Below are 17,695 nucleotides of genomic sequence, written 5' to 3' on the forward strand. Positions count from 1 at the left end.
TCCCACTGCACAGTGGGAGAAACTGAGGCCCGGAGAATAGCAAGATTCAAGCCGAAGGCCAAAAGCAGCCTGGATGCTGAGGGTTTACTTGGGAGGGACGGCTTACTGGAAGAGGACTTTGGGAGCGCCGTGTGGCTGGGGGTGCGTTCGGGGTGGCAGCTCCTGAAGTCCCATCCAGGATAGGTGCCAGGAGGCGACGCAGGTCAGGGCTGCAGAAGCGACGAGGGTCAGCGGCCAGGGTGGCCTCGCTCAGGGCGGGGGGGTGCAGGAAGGCCAGGATCCGGGGACCAGAGGCATCTACGGGACACACAGATGGGGAGGACACAGGATGGTCATCCAGGGCTGAGGGGCAGAGCCCTCCCCACCAACCCCAGGGAGCCTCGTTGACATTTTCTATAACCAGTCAGGGTGGAGGCTGTTCACAGTGCTGAGGAGCTGAGTTCTGGACAACCCTTGTGGGACCAGGTTCTATCCCTCCAGTTGCCAGACTGTGGTGAGACCCTGGAGGGTCCTAGAGGGGCCAGTGGGGGGTGGGGGGCACACAGTAGGCTGGGGAGAGTAGCAACTGCCCAGTGATGGGGAAACGTTTTAGTATTTAAAATTAGCATGGCCAGACCAAGGCATACGACTGACCCAATTCTCCAATGGCACAGAGCAGCAATCAGCCACTCTGCTCTGGGGGGCTTGCATATTAGGAGAAAAGACTGGCCCCAGGCCCTCAAGGAGGTTCTAAGGTCCCTGGAGGTGAGTTTTAAGCCAGAAAAGGAAAGGATATCAGTGACCCCACACCACACCCAGGAGCATGGGCTGCCAGCAACAGCTTGAAGAAGGTGATGGCCTTGAAGAACCAACAGGAAGAGAAACTCCTCCGGGATTGGCGGGGGTCAGATGGGAGAGAAGGAAGAGGGAGAAAGGAGCCAGACTCAGGAGGATCAGGATTATTGGATGCCAGCGAGCAGTGAGGTGGGAGCAGGGAACCAGCTGAAGGGTGGGGGCAATGAGGAGCCATAGCAGGATTCCGAGCAGAGGAGCAACAAGACTGAAGCAATCATCCCAGGGACAGAGGATAAGTGGAAGGACAGAAGAGAGAAGAGCATCCTGGGCAGAGGAAGCTGGCAGTGCATAGGCCCGGAGGCATGAGAGACTAGCATTCCGACAGCACTAAGGAAGCTGGGAGCTCAGAGAGTGAGTGAGAAGGGGAGGAAGGCAGGAGTCAGGTCACACAGGGCCTGGTGAGCCCCATTCACGGGAGGAAGGCGGGAGTCAGGTCACACAGGGCCTGGTGGGCCCCATTCTTAAGGCGTCTGGGCTTTCCCTCAAGCGTCCTGGGGCCACAACCCCTCCCAGTCCCAGCCCTGCCCCATACCAAAGCTGTCCCTGGAATTAGGGGCGTCCTTCTGGGAGGGGGTGCCCCTCTGAATGGGTCTGCGAGAGTGTCTCTCCGTTTGCTCCAGGGACAGCACCACTCCGGTCTCTTCCACCCGGCTGGGGTATAGGGCAAAAAGGGGAGCGGAAGTCAGGGAGCGTCCTCGGGCCCCGGCCCAGGCAGCCCCCTTAGATGATGTCCCATCACAGGAGGTGATCTTGTTCAGGGGCAGGAGGGCATTGTGCAGGAAATAATTTGCCACATTTACTTGTTTCTTTTATGGATTTAATTTTGGTTGGATGCTTTTTATTATAATAGCATTTAAAATAAAGTTATGTGTGTCTTCCCAAGCTCTCTCTGTGGAAGGAGACGGGGAAAAAAAAAAAAGTTGGCATTTAACACAGCTTGGATAGAGAGGGGAGACGGGTGGGGGGAACGGGGAACAGAGAAGGGGAGAGTCAAAAGGCGTAAGAACGAAATATTCTCTTTATATTTACTTATAAACATACTCTTATAAATGATTGATGAAGTATATATATTTAACATTCTTACATTACCAAATATGAAGAATTCAGAGGGATATATTTTAATGAATAAGATTTTATTTATGAAGTTTCTATTCATAGACATTTTTCATATTCAAGGGAATGGATTTATAAATATATCCTTCTTATGCCCCCGCGCCTACCTTCTCCCCAGTCTCTAGCTGCTGAGACAACCCAAATGTTCTGAGCCCAATCGGCTTTTGGAGATTTGGCCAGGGGGCTGAAAACCAGGCCCTCGTTTGCATCTCATTTGCATAACAATACCCAGGCTGGCACATGGGTGGTCCTCCCACTGGCTCTTTGAGAAGCTATGCCCCTTCCCCACCCTCACCAAAACCCCTTCTGGGCTCAACACCTCCCAGTTTAGGCTGGACCAAAGCCACACCTTCCCCTTTGAAAAACGCAAGCATGCAGCTGGCCCACATGTATACGCACGGTTCACGCGAGCACAAACAGGAGCACTCATATACATCCAAGTGTATACACAGACAGATGTGCACTCATAATCCCTATTCCCACACTCACGCATATTCGGCACATGAAGTTCACTCATTCGTTCATTCATTCGTTCATTCCATAAACATGTCCTAGACAACTAGTACTGTCTGGTGGCTAAGAGCAATGGACCTACAGCCAGCAGCCTGGGGTCAAATCCCAGTCATGCCACTTAGAAGCTGTGTGACCTCGAGCCTGTGGCTGAACCTTTCTGCGCCTCAGCTTCCTCCTCTGTAAAGAGGAGGAATAAAATAATACCTCCTCCCAAGCGCCTGGGTGGCTCAGTTGGTTAAGCGTCTGCCCTCAGCTCAGGTCATGATCCCAGGGTCCTGGGATCGAGTCCTGCATCGGGCTCCCTGCTCATCAGAGAGTCTACTACTCCCCCTCTAATCCTCCTCCCTGATCATGCTCTCTCTCTCAAATAAATAAGTAAATAAAATCTAAAAAAAAAAACCAAACCTCCTCCCCAGGTTATTAGGAGGCCTAAGTGGGCTAATACACATAAAATGCATAGAACTGTGCCTGGCAAATGGTGAGCTCTATGTAAGTATTTGCGATTCTTGTTTATTGAACAACTACTAGGTGCCAGGCGCTGTTCTAGGTGCTGAAGATTCAGCAGTGCCCTGTGTAAATGAGTTTTATTCTTACAAAGCGATTGCTCACTGCAATGGAGGGAGGCTCAGGTCTGGAAGGGGAGGAGTTTTTATACTACAAAGTATAAGCACCCGAGCACACACAAATAGCCACACAACTGCACACCACATAACGTACACAGAACAAGGACAATTAATACCATATGCTCCTTATTTCACTGTAATTAAGTAAGCTATTCCTTCTTCACCCATGTCTGCCAATAAAAATGAACTCTCCGGCCTGCTCTTTGCTTAGAGTACAGAAGACTGAAACCACAGGGCCTGGCCATAGAAAGGCAAATCTTCACAATGAATAAAAGGAGTTTCCAGAAGATGCGGGGGCAGGTCCCCTCTCCTTCACAGTGACAATGGCGAGGCCCCTCTTGCTACGTGGACAAGTTATTCAGACTCTGATTTGGAAAAGTGTTAACATGAGAACATTCCACAGATGATCAGTCTTGTTTTCTTGTGCAATACAAAGACTACGGATATTCCTGCTACCCGCTTTTTTTTTTTTTTTTTTTTTTAAGTAGGTTCCACACCCAGCATGGAGCCCAACGCTGACGACTGTGAGATCTCGAGACCGGAGCTGAGATCAAGAGCCAGATGCTTAACTGACTGGAGCCACCCAGGCTCCCCTCCCCACTTCCGTTTTCGAATAGAACCTGTCCTTGATCAAAAAGACGTAGGGAAACACCTAAGGCTTTAGAAATTGATACCATGTCCTGGAAGATAATTTTCAAAGAAAAGCTGTAATTCTCTGTTTTCTGTGCTAATTTGCTGCCCCTTGTCACAATGTTGTCGTGGTGAAAGACTTCTAATATGCTGAATGCAGTGGAGAACAGCCTGTGATTTACCACTGCACATCCATTAGAATGGTTAAAATTAAAAGCAAAGAAGACAAAAACAGACAACACAAAATGCTGGCAGCCATGCAGGAGAACGGGAACCCTCACATTGCTGGTGGGAAGGCAAAATGGTGCAGCCTTTTGGGAAAATGACCTGGTAGTTTCTTATGAAGTTAAATATACACTGACCATGCCTAGGTGTTTACCCAAGGGAAACAAAAACATGACCTCACAAAATCTTCTATGAGAATGTTTACAGTAGCTTTTTTCGTAATCACCCGAAATAGGAACCAGCCCAAATGTCCTCCAACTGGCGAATGGATAAACAAACTCTGTGGTCTGTTCATATTCATACCATAGAACACCACTCAACATTAAAAAGGTGCGACTGATACACACAGCAGAGATCCATTTTAAATATATTATGCTAAGGGAAAGAAGCCAGACTCAAAATGCTCCATCCTGCAGGATTCTATGAACATGACATTCTGGAAAAGGCAAAATGCTAGGGGTCAGAGAACAGCTCGGTGGTTGCCAGGGACTTGGGGTGGGGGTGGGGGTGGTTAGGGGAGGTGGGATTCACTATGACAAAATATTTTTGGGTGATTCTCTATAGCTTGATTGTGGAAGTGATTACACAATCCCACGCCTTTGTCAAAACTCATAGTACCGTAGAGCAAGAAGTGAATTTATTATATGTAAATTACACTTCAATTTTTAAAAAGCAAAAAAGCCCCCATGATTCTGCTAGATTTCTTACTTTAATTTGGATATAGAGTACTTTTCAATTTCAGTGAACAGTACGCACACGTGCGTGGGTGTGCACACACCCACGCACGTGTGTGTACATGCAGACACACCCGTGTGCATCCAATCACACATGGTCTGCATACACAGACATGTGAGCACTCCCTCTCACAGTCATGCGCGCACACACACACCTAACCACACTCATGCAGACCACACCCACGCACACCCCCTCCCACTTACCTGATCAGGAAGTGGACGCAGACGATACTCTCAGACTGGGGACCCCGGCCCCCTGACACCACTGTGGCCTGAGTCTGGGTCCACAGATAGCCACCACTCCGGGCCAGGAAGCGATACTGCCCCGTTACTGCCTGGCCCTTGCTCAGCACTGGGGAGGGGGACGGGGAGGGGTCAGGGCCATAGAAGGGGCAGATGGGGAGAGAAGGCGCTGGGGGCAGGGGCTTGGGTACGAGGGACCAGGGAAGAGAAGGTTCCTTGGGGCATGGGGAGCAGGGAGCTGGTGTCGGGGTGTGGGGGGAGGCTCCCTGGAGCATGGGGGGCTGGGGAGCTGGTTTCAGAGTGCCAGGAGGTCTCACGTACGGGTGTGGATGCTCTGGCCAACAGCGTCCGAGTCCAGAGCGTGAATGTACTCGTAGGCGGAGCAGCCGATCAGGTCATCGGGGCTGTAGCCAGCGACCTCCGCGATCCTGGGGTGGGTGCAGTGGGGCCTGGTCAGTTCAACTGGCTAAGGTGGAGGGTGGGGCTGGGGGACACGGGGATGAAGCCAGCAAGGCAGAGATGGACAGGGTTGTAACAGAGAGAAAGGGAGAGTCAGAAAGAGAAAAGGGACTGTGATAGGCTGAACAATGGCCCTCGGAGAGGTCCACCTCCTAATCCCGGGGACCTGTGACTACCGCGACCTCACAGGGCAAAGGGCACTCTGCAGGGCTGATGAAGGGAAGGGTCTTGAGATGTGGAGCTTCACCTGGACAAGCCAGATGGGCCCCATGTGGCGACAGGGGCCCTTACAGAGGGATTCGGAGAACAGCACAGGTTCTGTTCTGTTCTGTTCTGTTGGAGGCAGATGGCAGGGCCATGGGCTTTGAAGATGGAGGAAGGGGCTCCAAACCAAGGAATGTAGGAAGATTCCAGAAGTGTTTAAGGCAAGGAGCCTCCAGAGTTGTGAGATGGTGAACGTGTGTTGTGTTGAGCCCCTTGGCTTGTGGTGATTGTTACCGCCACAGCAAGAAAGGGACAGGGGTGACGGGGATGGGGAGAGTAAAGAAAAGAAAGAGAGGAAAGGAGCAGGGAAGAGAAAGGAAGAAAGAAAACCAGAAAAAGAAAGACAGGAAGAAATGAATAAAATAAGACGTAATAATGATGATAAGGATTAAAAATATACACTTCCGGGGGCGCCTGGCTGGCTCAGTCGGTGGAGCATGTGACTCTTGATCTCAGGGTCATGAGTTCGAGCCCCACTGAATAAAAAAAAAATTTTTTTTTTTAAAACACACCTCTGTAGTGTTCTGCACCAGGCAACGCGCTGGGTGCTCAGAACAACTGCTCTAAGGAGGTTCTGGTTTCACTCCACAGGACAGACCAGGAGAGCACAGTGCAGAGAGGTGCCCACGTCTGGCCACAGCCAGGCTTTAAACCCGAGCTGACGGAGCCCAGGCTTGCCATTCCCCAGCATGACTCCAGGCCGAGGGAAGGAGGGAAGACGCAGGAACACGAAGGGCTGAAGGGAGAGAGGGGGAGAGGGAGGAAGAGAAGGAGAGAGAAAGGGAAGGATGGGGGGCGATGAGTAAGGACAGTGTGCTGAGTGCTGCCTTCCGTGTTGGGCACTGCGCTAACTGCTTGAGGCGCACCTACTCACTTAAGGAAAGCAACAGAAGGACAGGGAGGGAGTAATGAAGACTCAAAGCGGACAGGGAGAGAACCCAAGGTAAAAAGACCCACAGAGAATGCCAAGACGGACAGCCACAGAGACAGATAGATGGCATCAGAGAGAGACGGAGCTGGACCAGAGGGAGAACCGGGGGGTGGGAGAAGAACCAGTGAGGGACCCTGGGCAGAAAGGAAGAGGAGCCGGGCCAGTGGAGGGGTGGGGGGGCAGCGGGGCTCCTGCCCACCTCTCATCACAGTAGGTGAACTTCATGTCCAGGCTGTGGCGGCTGAGGAAGGCCCCCCGGCCTAGTGGGGGCTCCAGGCTGCCCGGGTGGGGGATGGCTTCACAGATGAGCACCAGGCATTGCAGGGGGGGCTCCGAGTTGGGGCTCCCTGCTGGGGAAGTCTGTGTAGGGGGCTTGTAGGCCCTCATGTGTCCAGAGCAGTGCAGCACCTGGTTGGGGTGAGGGGGGCAAGGCGGGGATGCACGTGGGCCTGGGGCTCCCATGGGGCTGGGAAGTATGTCTCTGGGGGCCCCACTGGGAGCTGAGAAGGAGAAACCTCTACCCTCCTCCAGGCCAGGCCCTGCCCACCTTCCAGGTGGCCGCCTTGAGGTTGAGGGTGCGCCCGCGGCTGGTGAGGGTGCTCTTCATGCGCAAGGAGAAGCACCGCTCGGTGGGGGCCTCCAGCTTCTTTTTGGACAGGCCTGGGGAGGGCCACGGGGAGGGGGGTGAGCAGGTCACCAGGAGGCTCTGGACAGGGCCCAGTTCCCTCCAGCGCCCCGCCAGCCTCATTCCCCAGAGTTGAGACCTGGAACCGGGGAGGGGCCCCCACGGGGAGGGAATGCTCCTTCAGATACCCCAGGGCAGGGCCATGTCCCCTCTTCCATCTTCCTCAGTCCAGTCGTCCAGAGGAGGAGGGGATATGCTGAGGGGAGGGTGGAGCCTCGGCTTCTACAACCAGGGTCAGAGGCCTCTGAGGAACTCACTCTGCTGGGGGGTCAGGGCGTCCTGGAGCTCCTCTTGGTCACAGGGATGGATGAAATCAAAGATACTGTGTCCGATGAGCTCAAGCTGCCAGGGAGGGAAGCAGGGGGTGTCTGGGAGGAAGAGCACTTTCACCGGAGTCCTCCTTCCCATCCTCACCATCCCTGCCCTGATTCACGAGCCTGGATTACTTCACTAGTCCATTCATTCATTTGTTCATTCATTCATTCATTCACTCACTCACTCACACGCTCACTGAGCAACCATCGCTTTAGCACCTGCTATAGCCAGGCCCCCTTCCAGATGGGTAGGCAGAGCTTCTGTGACCACACAGACAAAATCCCTGCCTCTCAGAGCTTACTGGCTAGCAGGGCAGATGGTCAATAAGGAAACAAATAAAACAAAACAACACAGATATAAAACAAAATGGTAAGTATTAGGAAGAAAACTAGCATAAGGCCATGAAATGATGGCATGCTATCTTAGAGGCCGTAGTCAGAGTCTGTGTCTTGAGGTGATATTTAAACAAATTGCTGAACCAAGCCAGGGAGGTGGTCATGTGGCTCTCTGGAGTGTTCTGGAAAGAGGGAACAGCAAGTGCAAAGGCCCTGAGGTGAGACCCCATTCGGATCCCAATCTTTGCCAAGCCAAAGATTCGGCAGGTTGTTTCAATTCAGGAAATGGGCATGGTGCTGGCAGGAGGGGACCCTCACAGCTCACAGTCCAGTGGAGAGGGATCTCTCTCCTCTGACAGCACCTCCTATAGCTGGATTCAAATCCTGGCTCTGCCACTTCCTAGCTTTGGGGCCTTGGGACATTCACCTGTCTGAACCCAAGAAGAGCTCAAGCTAACAGAGAAACTGGTACCAGGAGTGGGATAACAAGGAAGGAGAAAGGAATAGATGCCAACTATGGAGCCCATTTGTGTGAAATAGGAAAAAGAACAATAACTCTCCGGTGGGGCATGCTGTATGGATTCGCTGAAATCAGTTCTCCCCGTGTCTCCTGCCTTCCCGTCGCCAGACCGCTGCTCATACTCCTCGTCTCCCACCCAGGGCCCTGTACCCCTCCCTGTGGATGGACCCTCAGCCTCTAGTCCTATCCCTCCAACTCTACCTCTGTGGGCACCAAGAGGGAGCTTTTCAAATGGTAAATCCGATTCTGCCTCTCTCACAGCCTCTCCCCTGATGAAAATCCATCCACGGTTCCCCGGTGCCCTGGCAATAAACCTAATTTGGCCCTAAATTATCTAGCTCTGTTGACCTCTCTAGACTTTTTTCTCTCACCTTTCCCATTGCACTCTGCACTTAGCCAGGATAAACATCTTTATTCCCCGCCAATGCTCTGTTTTCTCTCACCTCTGGGTCTTTGCATATTCTGTTCCCTCAGCCATGCACATTCCCAGTCTTCGCTGTTCCCATCCGTTGCCCATAACTTCTGACTGGCTAAGTCTTTCAGGTTTCGGCTCAGATGTCTTCTTTTCCAGGAAGCCCTCGACTCCCCCTGAGGCTGGCTCAGGTAACCCCCTTCCCCTGGCTCACAGGGCCCCCTAGGCTGCTCCACCCCAGCCCTGACCCTTCTGCATCTTCCGGGCTGGTGACACATCTGTCTCCCCTCTGTGCCGTGAGCCCTGTAAAGGCAGGGCTAGGGCAGTCTCAGTCACCTCTGTATCCTGGCATCACCTGCGCAGGGCCAGGCACAAAGCAGACAGCCCCTCTCACCTGACTGAGGCCCAGGTGTTTGCTGACATTCTCCGACAGGTAAGCCATGTCTCCCTCGGCAGTGAGCACCATGACGAAGCCCTCCAGGGCCTTCAGGTAGCAGGCATCCAGAGCTTCGCCCCCTGCTCCCACCTGGTTCCACTCCCCTGGTGTCCGCATCAGGGTGGATGGAGTGTCTCTAGTCAGCCACGGAGCCACCCTGGCTAGCCTCCCTCTGCCTTCCCTCACTCAGAAGAACTTACAGGTGCCCCCAGGTGAGCAAGAACATATGCCAGTGGTTTGGGAGTTCCAAGGAAGGGGGCAGGGCCACCAATGATTATAATCCTCAGGGGGCAGGGCTTCCCAAGGGCACAGAATTCTAAGGAGGTGGGGGTCTCCCACGAGAATCAAATTCTAAGGGGGTGGGCCTCCTAGGGGGACAGACTTCTAAAAGGATGGGATTCCCAGGGGTCAAGATTTAAGGGGCCAGGAGCTAGAGGGAGTCAGATTTCTAAGCGGGGGGCAAGCCTCCCAGGAGTTCAGAATTTCAGAATTCTTGGGCCAGGACCTTGTAGATGGGGGGGGGGGGGGGGGGGGGGGGGAGATGGGCAGAATTCTAAAGAAGCAGGGACTCCCAGGTGACCTCGTAAATAAAATCTTTTCAGGGTCTCGGGGATTCCAAGGGGTGTGTGTGTATGAAAGCCCCCTGCAGGGTAGAATTCTAACTGGCTGGGAATTCAAGAGGATGGCACTGAGGGGAGGGGAGACGGACCCGGGGAGCTAGGGAGGGGACTCTCTCAAGTGGTCATTAAAAATCGGGCAGCTAAGCCTCGCAGGGATATTTATTGCAAGAAGGTCTCCCTGGGGACCAAATCCTAAGGGTTGAAGCACCCAAGGGAGTTAGCTGGCCTCCCTACGCCTTAGAATTCCAACTCGAAGGAGGTGGGGCTTCCCAAGGGGCGGGAACACGTTAGGGGGCGGGGCCTTGTCGAGGTGGGCCTTCCCGGGGGCGGGGCTCACCTGCGGCGCAGAGGCGGTGCATGCGCAGGTAGCTGATGGTGAGGCGCATGATGGAGGCCTTGTCCAGGTGGGCGCTGACCCCGCGAGCGAAGGGCAGCGTGTGCGCCAGCTGGTACAGCACCTCGGTCTCCTGGCTGCGCCGGCTGCGGGCCGCATCCCGGGACTTCTCCTTGCGCAGCTCCGTGCTCGACCTGCGGGCATCGGCAGCGTTCACTGGCGGCGCCCCCGGAAGGGAAAGAGTTGGATGGGACATGCACGTGGGGCGCTGCCACATGGGGCCCGGGCTCACAGAGGGCAGGGCCGCGACCGGGCAGGGCTCGCTGTGTGGCCCGGGCGAGTTCCCGGAGCTCTCTGGGCCTGCGAGGGTTATACTGCGGGCCAGCTCCTAGCCGCAGATTTTATCTGTCCCTGCGCCAGCCCAGGCTGCCCCCAGCGCCTCGCTCTCTGAGGCGTGCCCGGGGCCCGCTGTCCCCTCCCTGACTTATCTGCTGTTTGTTCCCCGGGCTTGGGACGCCTGGGGGACAGGGAGGCCTCCTGCTGGGAGGGGGCTGGCCGAGCTGGCCCCAAGCCAGGGAAGGGAGGGAACATGACGATGTCAGCAGCCTCCGGGGCCCCCTGCCCTCCAGCCCTCCAGCCTCCCTGAACCCCCTCTCCTGCCCTTTCCCCTCCTCAGCTGAGCTGAATCCTCAGAATCTTAGAACACAGATCTCAAAGTCCAACCACCCACCAAACAGGGGCCCTGCCGATGTCATACAGCAAACCAACCCTAGTGTTCTTGCAGCCAACAGCTAACCACTCACCCCTACCCTTTAATCCACTTCAAATGTGGGATGGGGGGCGGGTAGAAGGATGAGGACTGTTTTGTCAGAAATACCTGCCACTTATCCAGCTTTTTTCCGTCAGTGCCCTGTGCCGAGTGGGTAACTTACATTAACCCACTAAGAGCTCAGACAACCCCAGAAAGAAGGTAATAACGTTATCCCCATTGAACAGATGAGGAAACCAAGGCACAGAGAGGTTGTAGTGCTTGCTCCTAAGGAGTGAAGGCAGGTTTGAACAGTCGTCTGCCTGAACTCTTCAGTTATCTCCAGGTTAGTGCTTCTCACTGTCTTAAATGTCTGAATCCAAACAACATAGGTTTTGAAGAAAAAAAAAAACAACTGGAGTATATTACATATAGTACAGTATGCGTAATCTTCTGTATATTTATAATATTGATAAAACCGTTAATAAGCAGTTACGATTTGCTGAGCATGCATGGGTCTGGCACTGTTCTAAGTACTCTGCCTATGTGCACTCATTCAATCCCAGGACGCACCTTAAATTTCCACTTCACAAAGGGGACACCGGGGCTCTGAAAGGTAAAGTCCTTTCCCCAAAAAGTCACAAAGCTAGTAACCGGCAGAGCCGGAATTCGAACTCAGGCAGCGCGGTTCCAAAGCCTGCCTTCTTCTCTCTGATTCCTTCCTTGTGACCCACCCCAGGGAAGCCGAACTCTAGGAAGGGAGGCTGTCCCTTCCAAAAACCAGAGGCCACTCCTGGGGATGGCATCAACCTCGCCGCCAAGCAGGAGACCTGCAGCCCCACCCACAGGCCTGATGGGGAGAGGGGAGGGGACTGTCCTGTCAGGCTGCAGACGGAAAAAACTCCATGCAACCAGTGGGAGGCACAGAAGGGGGCAGGCTGGGTTGGAGGGGTGGAGGGAGCCAGCAGTCACCCCCATCCCCTCCCTCCTGGCTGGTGGGAGGCAGGGGCCTCCCTCCAGTCCTACTCTGCCCAGAGGACATTCCGTCCTGTCCTGTTCTGTTCCAGCCCTGTTTGTCTTCCTGCCCAGAGGGTGGGGGTGGGCGGGCCTCACCGAGCTGGGGGCCCAGACAGAGGGAAGAGGGAGTGGGAGCAGGGGGATGGGGTGGGGCCAGCCCCCCACCTCCTGGGCAGCTGGGCTCAGCAATCCTCTCTGTGGCTGACTTCTCCCTCCATAGAAGGAGCCAGCTGGTGGCTGCACGGGACTCTCCTTCCAGCTCCCAGCCTGACCTCCGGATGTTCTTCTGACAGGAAGTCCTGGCTCAGAGAAGCCTGGGTCTCTGGCCTTTCTTTCGTTAAACTGAGTAGGGATGAGTTCGCCCGGTGCAGGGTTCCAGTGTCGACTCCACGACTTAAGAGCTGTGTTACTTTGGGACAAATTGCAGGCCTTCCCTGAGCATAACGACACGACCCCACAGGGTTGTTTTAAAAGAGTACATGAATTCATATACGTCAAGGACTTAGAGCAGGCCTGGCAATTGATAAGTGCCATGAGAAGGCTAAACTTTTTATTATTCCCTCTTTGTCCACATCAGGGATGGAAGGCTCCGGAGTCTCCTGCGCACTGGAGAGACCCGTGGGCTTTGGTGGTAACCCCGTGGTGTGGTGTGTGTACATGACCTTCACTCAGGCGCCTTGGAAGTAGACCAAAGCATCATGAGAGTAATCATCATGATCGCTTTGCTGTACTGAGCGCTCAAGGAGCTAGAGACACCCTTAAATCCTCTCAACAGCCCGATGCAGCAGGAAAAGTGGTCTCCCTTTCACAGGGCCTGAACCCGAGGCTCTGAGCAATGGCATCACTGGCCCAAGTAACCCAGCTGGTAATCAGCCCCCCCCCCCCCAGGGCAACTGTGTCCCCCCCATCTCAGTGAGTCCCACGGTGTATCTACTTCTACCCAGAACACTGTCTGACTTGAACACAGTTTATTGCAACCTGTAGGGTATCCTGCCCCTAAAGATCGGTTCCCTCACTGCTCCTTATTTTGATGTGGTGCAGGGGAGGGGAGGTATGACCCCCCATTTTCCAGGATATGTCACTGAGGCTCAGAGAGGCAGTCACTGGCCCAAGGCCACACACCCAAGAAGGTGATGAGCGGGGATCTGAACCTGACTTTAGGGCCTCTGCTCTTAAATGCATGCCTGGGTGGGCACGTCCACCCCAGGGGCCCCCGCCCTGTCCCTCCTTTGCCCGGTGGCCTCAGTGCCTTCCCCTTGTCCCACCTCTGCTGCCTCCGGATTTCCCCAGCTGGCCAGCCTCCCCAGCTGGCCCCATGCCCAGCCCTGGTCCAGCCCCCTGGCACTCTGCCCAGCTTGGGACGTGCGGCTGGAACCCTGCCACCCTTCCTCTGTGTTCCAGCAGAGAACAGAAGGCGGGGCCAGGGTCTGGAGGCCCCAGAGTGAGGCCTGGGAATGGGGGCTGGGGCCCAGTACCCCCGCCCCGCCCAACCATGAGAGGGAGAAGCCCACCTCTGAAGAAACTGCCACCAGAGAGCAAAGGCAAGGAGAAAGTAGGAAGACCCTGAGCCACACTCAGGGCTGCTCTTGGCCCTCTCGCTTCTGACACTGAGAGGGTAGTGGGGGTCTTGAAGAAAGTATAGAGGATTTGTGGGGCCTTAGGTTGTCCAGAAGCAGGGTTTGGGTTTGAGAAAGGACTTGGGGTGGGGTCAGTCAGGAGTCTCTCTGCCTCTGCCTCTGCTCATTCCCAAGGACATGGTAATCCAGTGGGGTACCTGTACCCAAAGTCCATCTTCTCTGGGAACCCTCAGATCTGGGGGGCACCTGGGCGCTTATACCCATCAGGGACTTCCCAAGAACATCCCTGCCCGGGGTAGGATGGCAGTAAGCCTGAGCTGGAAGAAGGGAAGGGGGTGAGGAGGTATGGGGGCCCACTCACCATCACCCAGGCCCCCTTTGGCCCAAGGGCCATCCTAGGGGTGCAGGAGGGGACGGAGCGTGGCCAGGATCCGGGTGCGAGTTATAAGTGGGTGGTGCACAGCACTGGGATGACACCACAGGAAAGGGCTGGCCTTGGTGGGGAGGGGGGAGCGCCCCAGCTCAGCCAAGAGGGGCCCCCACCTAGCCAGGAGGGGGCACTGGGAGGGGCTGGGCTGAGACTGGCCCAGAAGGGGTGGGATGGAGTTCCCTGGCAGGCCCAGAGCCAGAGACTGGAAAAGAACTGAAGGGGGGAACAGCAGGGGAGGGGGGACTAAAAAACATGGGGGTGTGGACAGACCCAATCAGACCTGGGAAGCCAGGGAGGAGGGAAGGGGGTGAGGCTTCCTGGATGCCTCAGATTGGACAAGGGAAACCAAGGGCCTGCAAGATTTTCCAGGGCCCCAAGAAAACATGGCCAGGTAGACCCCCTGGCATTGGACCCAGAGCACTCAGCAGATGGAGGTGATCACAGAAACCTACCCTCTGGCCAGTAGGACCCAGCTGAACACTTCGGCAGGGGGTGCTCCCATCAAGGCTTGCACTGAATCAGGCACAGCACCCTCCATGGGGGACTCCCCAAATAAGGCTTGGATGGTGTGCCCCTGTCCACAGTCACAGGCACTGAGTGGGGGTGGAGAGGGAGATAAGGGGCTAGAGTTTGGGAAGTAGGTCAGGCTGTTTCTCTGTTATTAAAAGGGGTGACTCTACCTTTCAAAAGGATACAAAAAGGTCCCTGGGAACGGTCCCAGGTAGTTGCCGAAAGGGGACCCCCCCCCCCCGCTTATTTCTAAGGAACCCAAGGTTTGAGAGACTGTCAGGGAGCATCCAATTATAAGGGATCTCTCTGCTCTTGAACTCAGAATCTGACTTCCCATTCCAAGGGACTCCCTGAATCTGGGAAGGCTCAGTTTTGGGGTATCCAATATACCCTAGGATCCCCGGGGTCCCGTGGCAAGGAACAACCTCAATGCTGGGAATTCGGAGGCCGGTAGGTTCAGTACGTGGAAGGAGAACGCCTTCCGCAGAAGCCCGGGAACTACTCGAACACAAGCACCCCCAATTCCGTACGGACCCTAACCAGGAGGGAAAGCGAACCCGGAGCAGCAGGAAATTGGGGATCACCACCCTGAAGTCACTCCAGGCTAAAGGGGCGGGGCGGGGCAGCCGGGGACTTGGGGAAATCCCCCTCGCCTGCAATCCCCTAGGGTGGAGGGTGCGCCGGGGATGTGCCTCCAACCGCGCGTCCCGGGGCGTCCTCGGCTTGCACCCGCGCATCTCCCACCCGGCTCGGGGGGTTCCCTGGAAGGAAAGCCCCCCGCTTCCCATCATTCCTGCCCCGAATCCCAGTACCTTGCGCGCTGTAGCCCCAGCGCCATGGCTCGCCGTCGCCGCTCCGGAGCCCTTCGAGGCCCCTAGCCCCCTCCCCTGGCCCAGCGAGCCCCCTCCCCAGCTCCGCCCCCCGCCGCGCCGTTGGCTGCGCCGCGCCCGGCCCGCGGCTCCGGTTGGACGACGGGTGTGCCACTTCCGAGAAAGAGGCGGGACCAGAGGCGAAGACCTGGAACTCCCGGAGTGGGGGGATACCGCGGCGTACACCGCCCCCCAGCCACACCCCTAGCCGCGGGCTTCCTCGGCAGTGTCACCCGCAGGGTCCGCGGGCCGCGCCTCCTGGCCCAGCCTCTCTCGCGAAGTTCCGACACCAGCCCTCTCCCGAGCCACCCAGTTCACTCTGACCTGACACCGCACCCTCCAACCCTCAGCCCCGGCCCACCCCTCCATTTCCCCCCCCCCCGGTTGGGCCCCTCAGACCACCAGTCCCACCCCCTGCAAGTCGCCCAGCTCTGCTTCTTCCATCTCCTCCTCCTTATCCACTGAGAACCCCCGCTTCTCGCCACCCCCACCGCAGCTCTACAATCCCTCCCCCTTTGTACTCCCCCATTCCCTCTCGGTCCGCAGCCCCTCTGCCCCCATCCCTGCAGCCAGTACCCCCACCTCACCCCGCTCCTCCAGTCTGCCACCCTTTGTACACCAGTCCCACCTCCTTGCCTCCCTCACTCCCTTTTCAAGTTCCCACTGTTGAATGATTACGTTTATGTCAAGTAAATATGTAAAACCCAAACACACCCACTTTTTAAAAGAGCAGAGAAATGGTATCTTTCTACTAGTGAAGTAAGAAGAGAGAGGTACAAGGTCACCAAGGAGTGGCTAAAGCATTAGGATTGGCTAGGGAAGTGTGTGTACACGTGTGTGTGTGTGTGTGTGTGTGTGTGTGTGTGTGTAGGGGACGGTTTACTAATCCACAGGGGACCGGTATTGTGTGTGTGTGTGTGTGTGTGTATGTGTATGTGTGTAGGGGACGGTTTACTAATCCACAGGGGACCGGTGTTGTGTGTGTGTGTGTGTATGTGTGTGTGTGTGTGTGTGTGTGTGTATGTGTATGTGTGTAGGGGACGGTTTACTAATCCACAGGGGACCGGTATTGTGTGTGTGTGTGTGTGTGTATGTAGGGGACGGTTTACTAATCCACAGGGGACCGGTATTGTGTGTGTGTGTGTGTGTGTGTGTATGTAGGGGACGGTTTACTAATCCACAGGGGACCGGTATTCTGGATGAAGCTTTGGACAGGGAAAAGGATACTATAGCCAAAGTTTGTAGGATTTGCCCTCCCCAGCTTTGCCCTCACTCAGCTTTCTTGTGGGAAACCACTTCTTTCTGCTCTCACTCTATTAAATTTGAATAGGGCTGGCCATAACCCTCCCCTCACCAGCTCCAGAGACATAGGATCCAAACCTAGCCAATCAGTTTATTCTGTTTCCTTGGTCACAGTAATTGGTTCAGGGAAGACATGTGACCTAACCTGGCCAGTGAGAACCAACCCTGAGACATTTGCTGCAACTAAAGAAAAAGGTTCTTTATTTCTACTGGAGTTGCCCAGCTGGTGGGAGGTGAGCTGGTCACCAGGAAAGAAGAGGCTTTATGAGATGAAAGTTTATACAGAAGAAAGCAGAAATGAAAATTTGTGAAAGACAGTTCTGACATCAGCACTTGGGTACCTGGATCCAGCCGTACATGAACTCCACTTTAATCTCAGAACCATTATGGGATTTTTTGGCTGTTGCTGTTGTTGTTAAATATTACTTTATTCATTTACTTTGTGCTTAGATTGGTGTGAATTGATTTTAGCTGCTTTCACCCAAAAAGAAAGAATCTTGATAAACAGAGAAAATATCTCCCACGCTCCAGTGTGCAGGCATGTGGAGTATGAGAAAACAAGAGGCCTAAATTAGAAAGGGCTGCAGGGGAAGCAGTATCCTACACGAAGAAGTAGGGGCTATGCAAGACACAGCAGAGAGCCAATGTGAGGATCTACAGGACCCAAGGAAAACTGGCACTTGTTAAACACACATCAAAACAGAATTTACAAATACGTATGGATGCACCAGGCATCTATGATCTAGGTTAGCATGAAGCTTCACTCGGTGCTTCCTGGCAGCTAAGGCAATAGGGGAAATGTGTTCACTGAAATGGTTTCCCATTTTTGCTGAATGGATGTGTTCTTGTTTGTCTCGAGAAACAAGGTTTGTTCCTGGAACGGAAGTTTAGCAGAGACCTTTTTGTTATTAAAATGTAGAGTGATCTGAGCCACCAGGGACCATGGGAGCTCTGTGGAGGTGTCTCACCCAGCCTCTCAAGAAGGTTTCCTAAGGAGGAGACATCTGAATGAATAG

The 17,695-nt window shown here is 54.7% G+C and overlaps 1 protein-coding gene across 5 annotated transcripts in view; it reads right to left on the reverse strand.

Moving 5' to 3' along the window:
- Positions 1-15,404, reverse strand: part of HIF3A (hypoxia inducible factor 3 subunit alpha) — a 28,279-nt gene extending 12,875 nt beyond the window's left edge. For 4 of the 5 annotated variants that reach the window (XM_032388250.1, XM_032388255.1, XM_032388251.1 and 1 more), the window contains exons 1-9: positions 10,230-10,785; positions 9,231-9,376; positions 7,512-7,596; positions 7,117-7,229; positions 6,769-6,977; positions 5,237-5,343; positions 4,877-5,024; positions 1,367-1,485; positions 107-297 (exon numbers count right to left, since the gene is read on the reverse strand). In XM_032388250.1, the coding sequence (XP_032244141.1) occupies positions 107-297; positions 1,367-1,485; positions 4,877-5,024; positions 5,237-5,343; positions 6,769-6,977; positions 7,117-7,229; positions 7,512-7,596; positions 9,231-9,376; positions 10,230-10,503 (1,392 nt within the window). In that variant the 5' untranslated portion in view covers positions 10,504-10,785. Of the gene's footprint in view, positions 1-106; positions 298-1,366; positions 1,486-4,876; positions 5,025-5,236; positions 5,344-6,768; positions 6,978-7,116; positions 7,230-7,511; positions 7,597-9,230; positions 9,377-10,229; positions 10,786-15,320 lie in introns of those variants that run through there. The other variant, XM_032388253.1, reaches the window with a different exon arrangement.
- Positions 15,405-17,695: the final 2,291 nt, after the last annotated feature.

Source organism: Phoca vitulina, unplaced genomic scaffold (genome assembly GCF_004348235.1).
Source record: "Phoca vitulina isolate PV1807 unplaced genomic scaffold, GSC_HSeal_1.0 scaffold52, whole genome shotgun sequence".
In the NCBI taxonomy this organism is placed as follows: domain Eukaryota; kingdom Metazoa; phylum Chordata; class Mammalia; order Carnivora; family Phocidae; genus Phoca; species Phoca vitulina.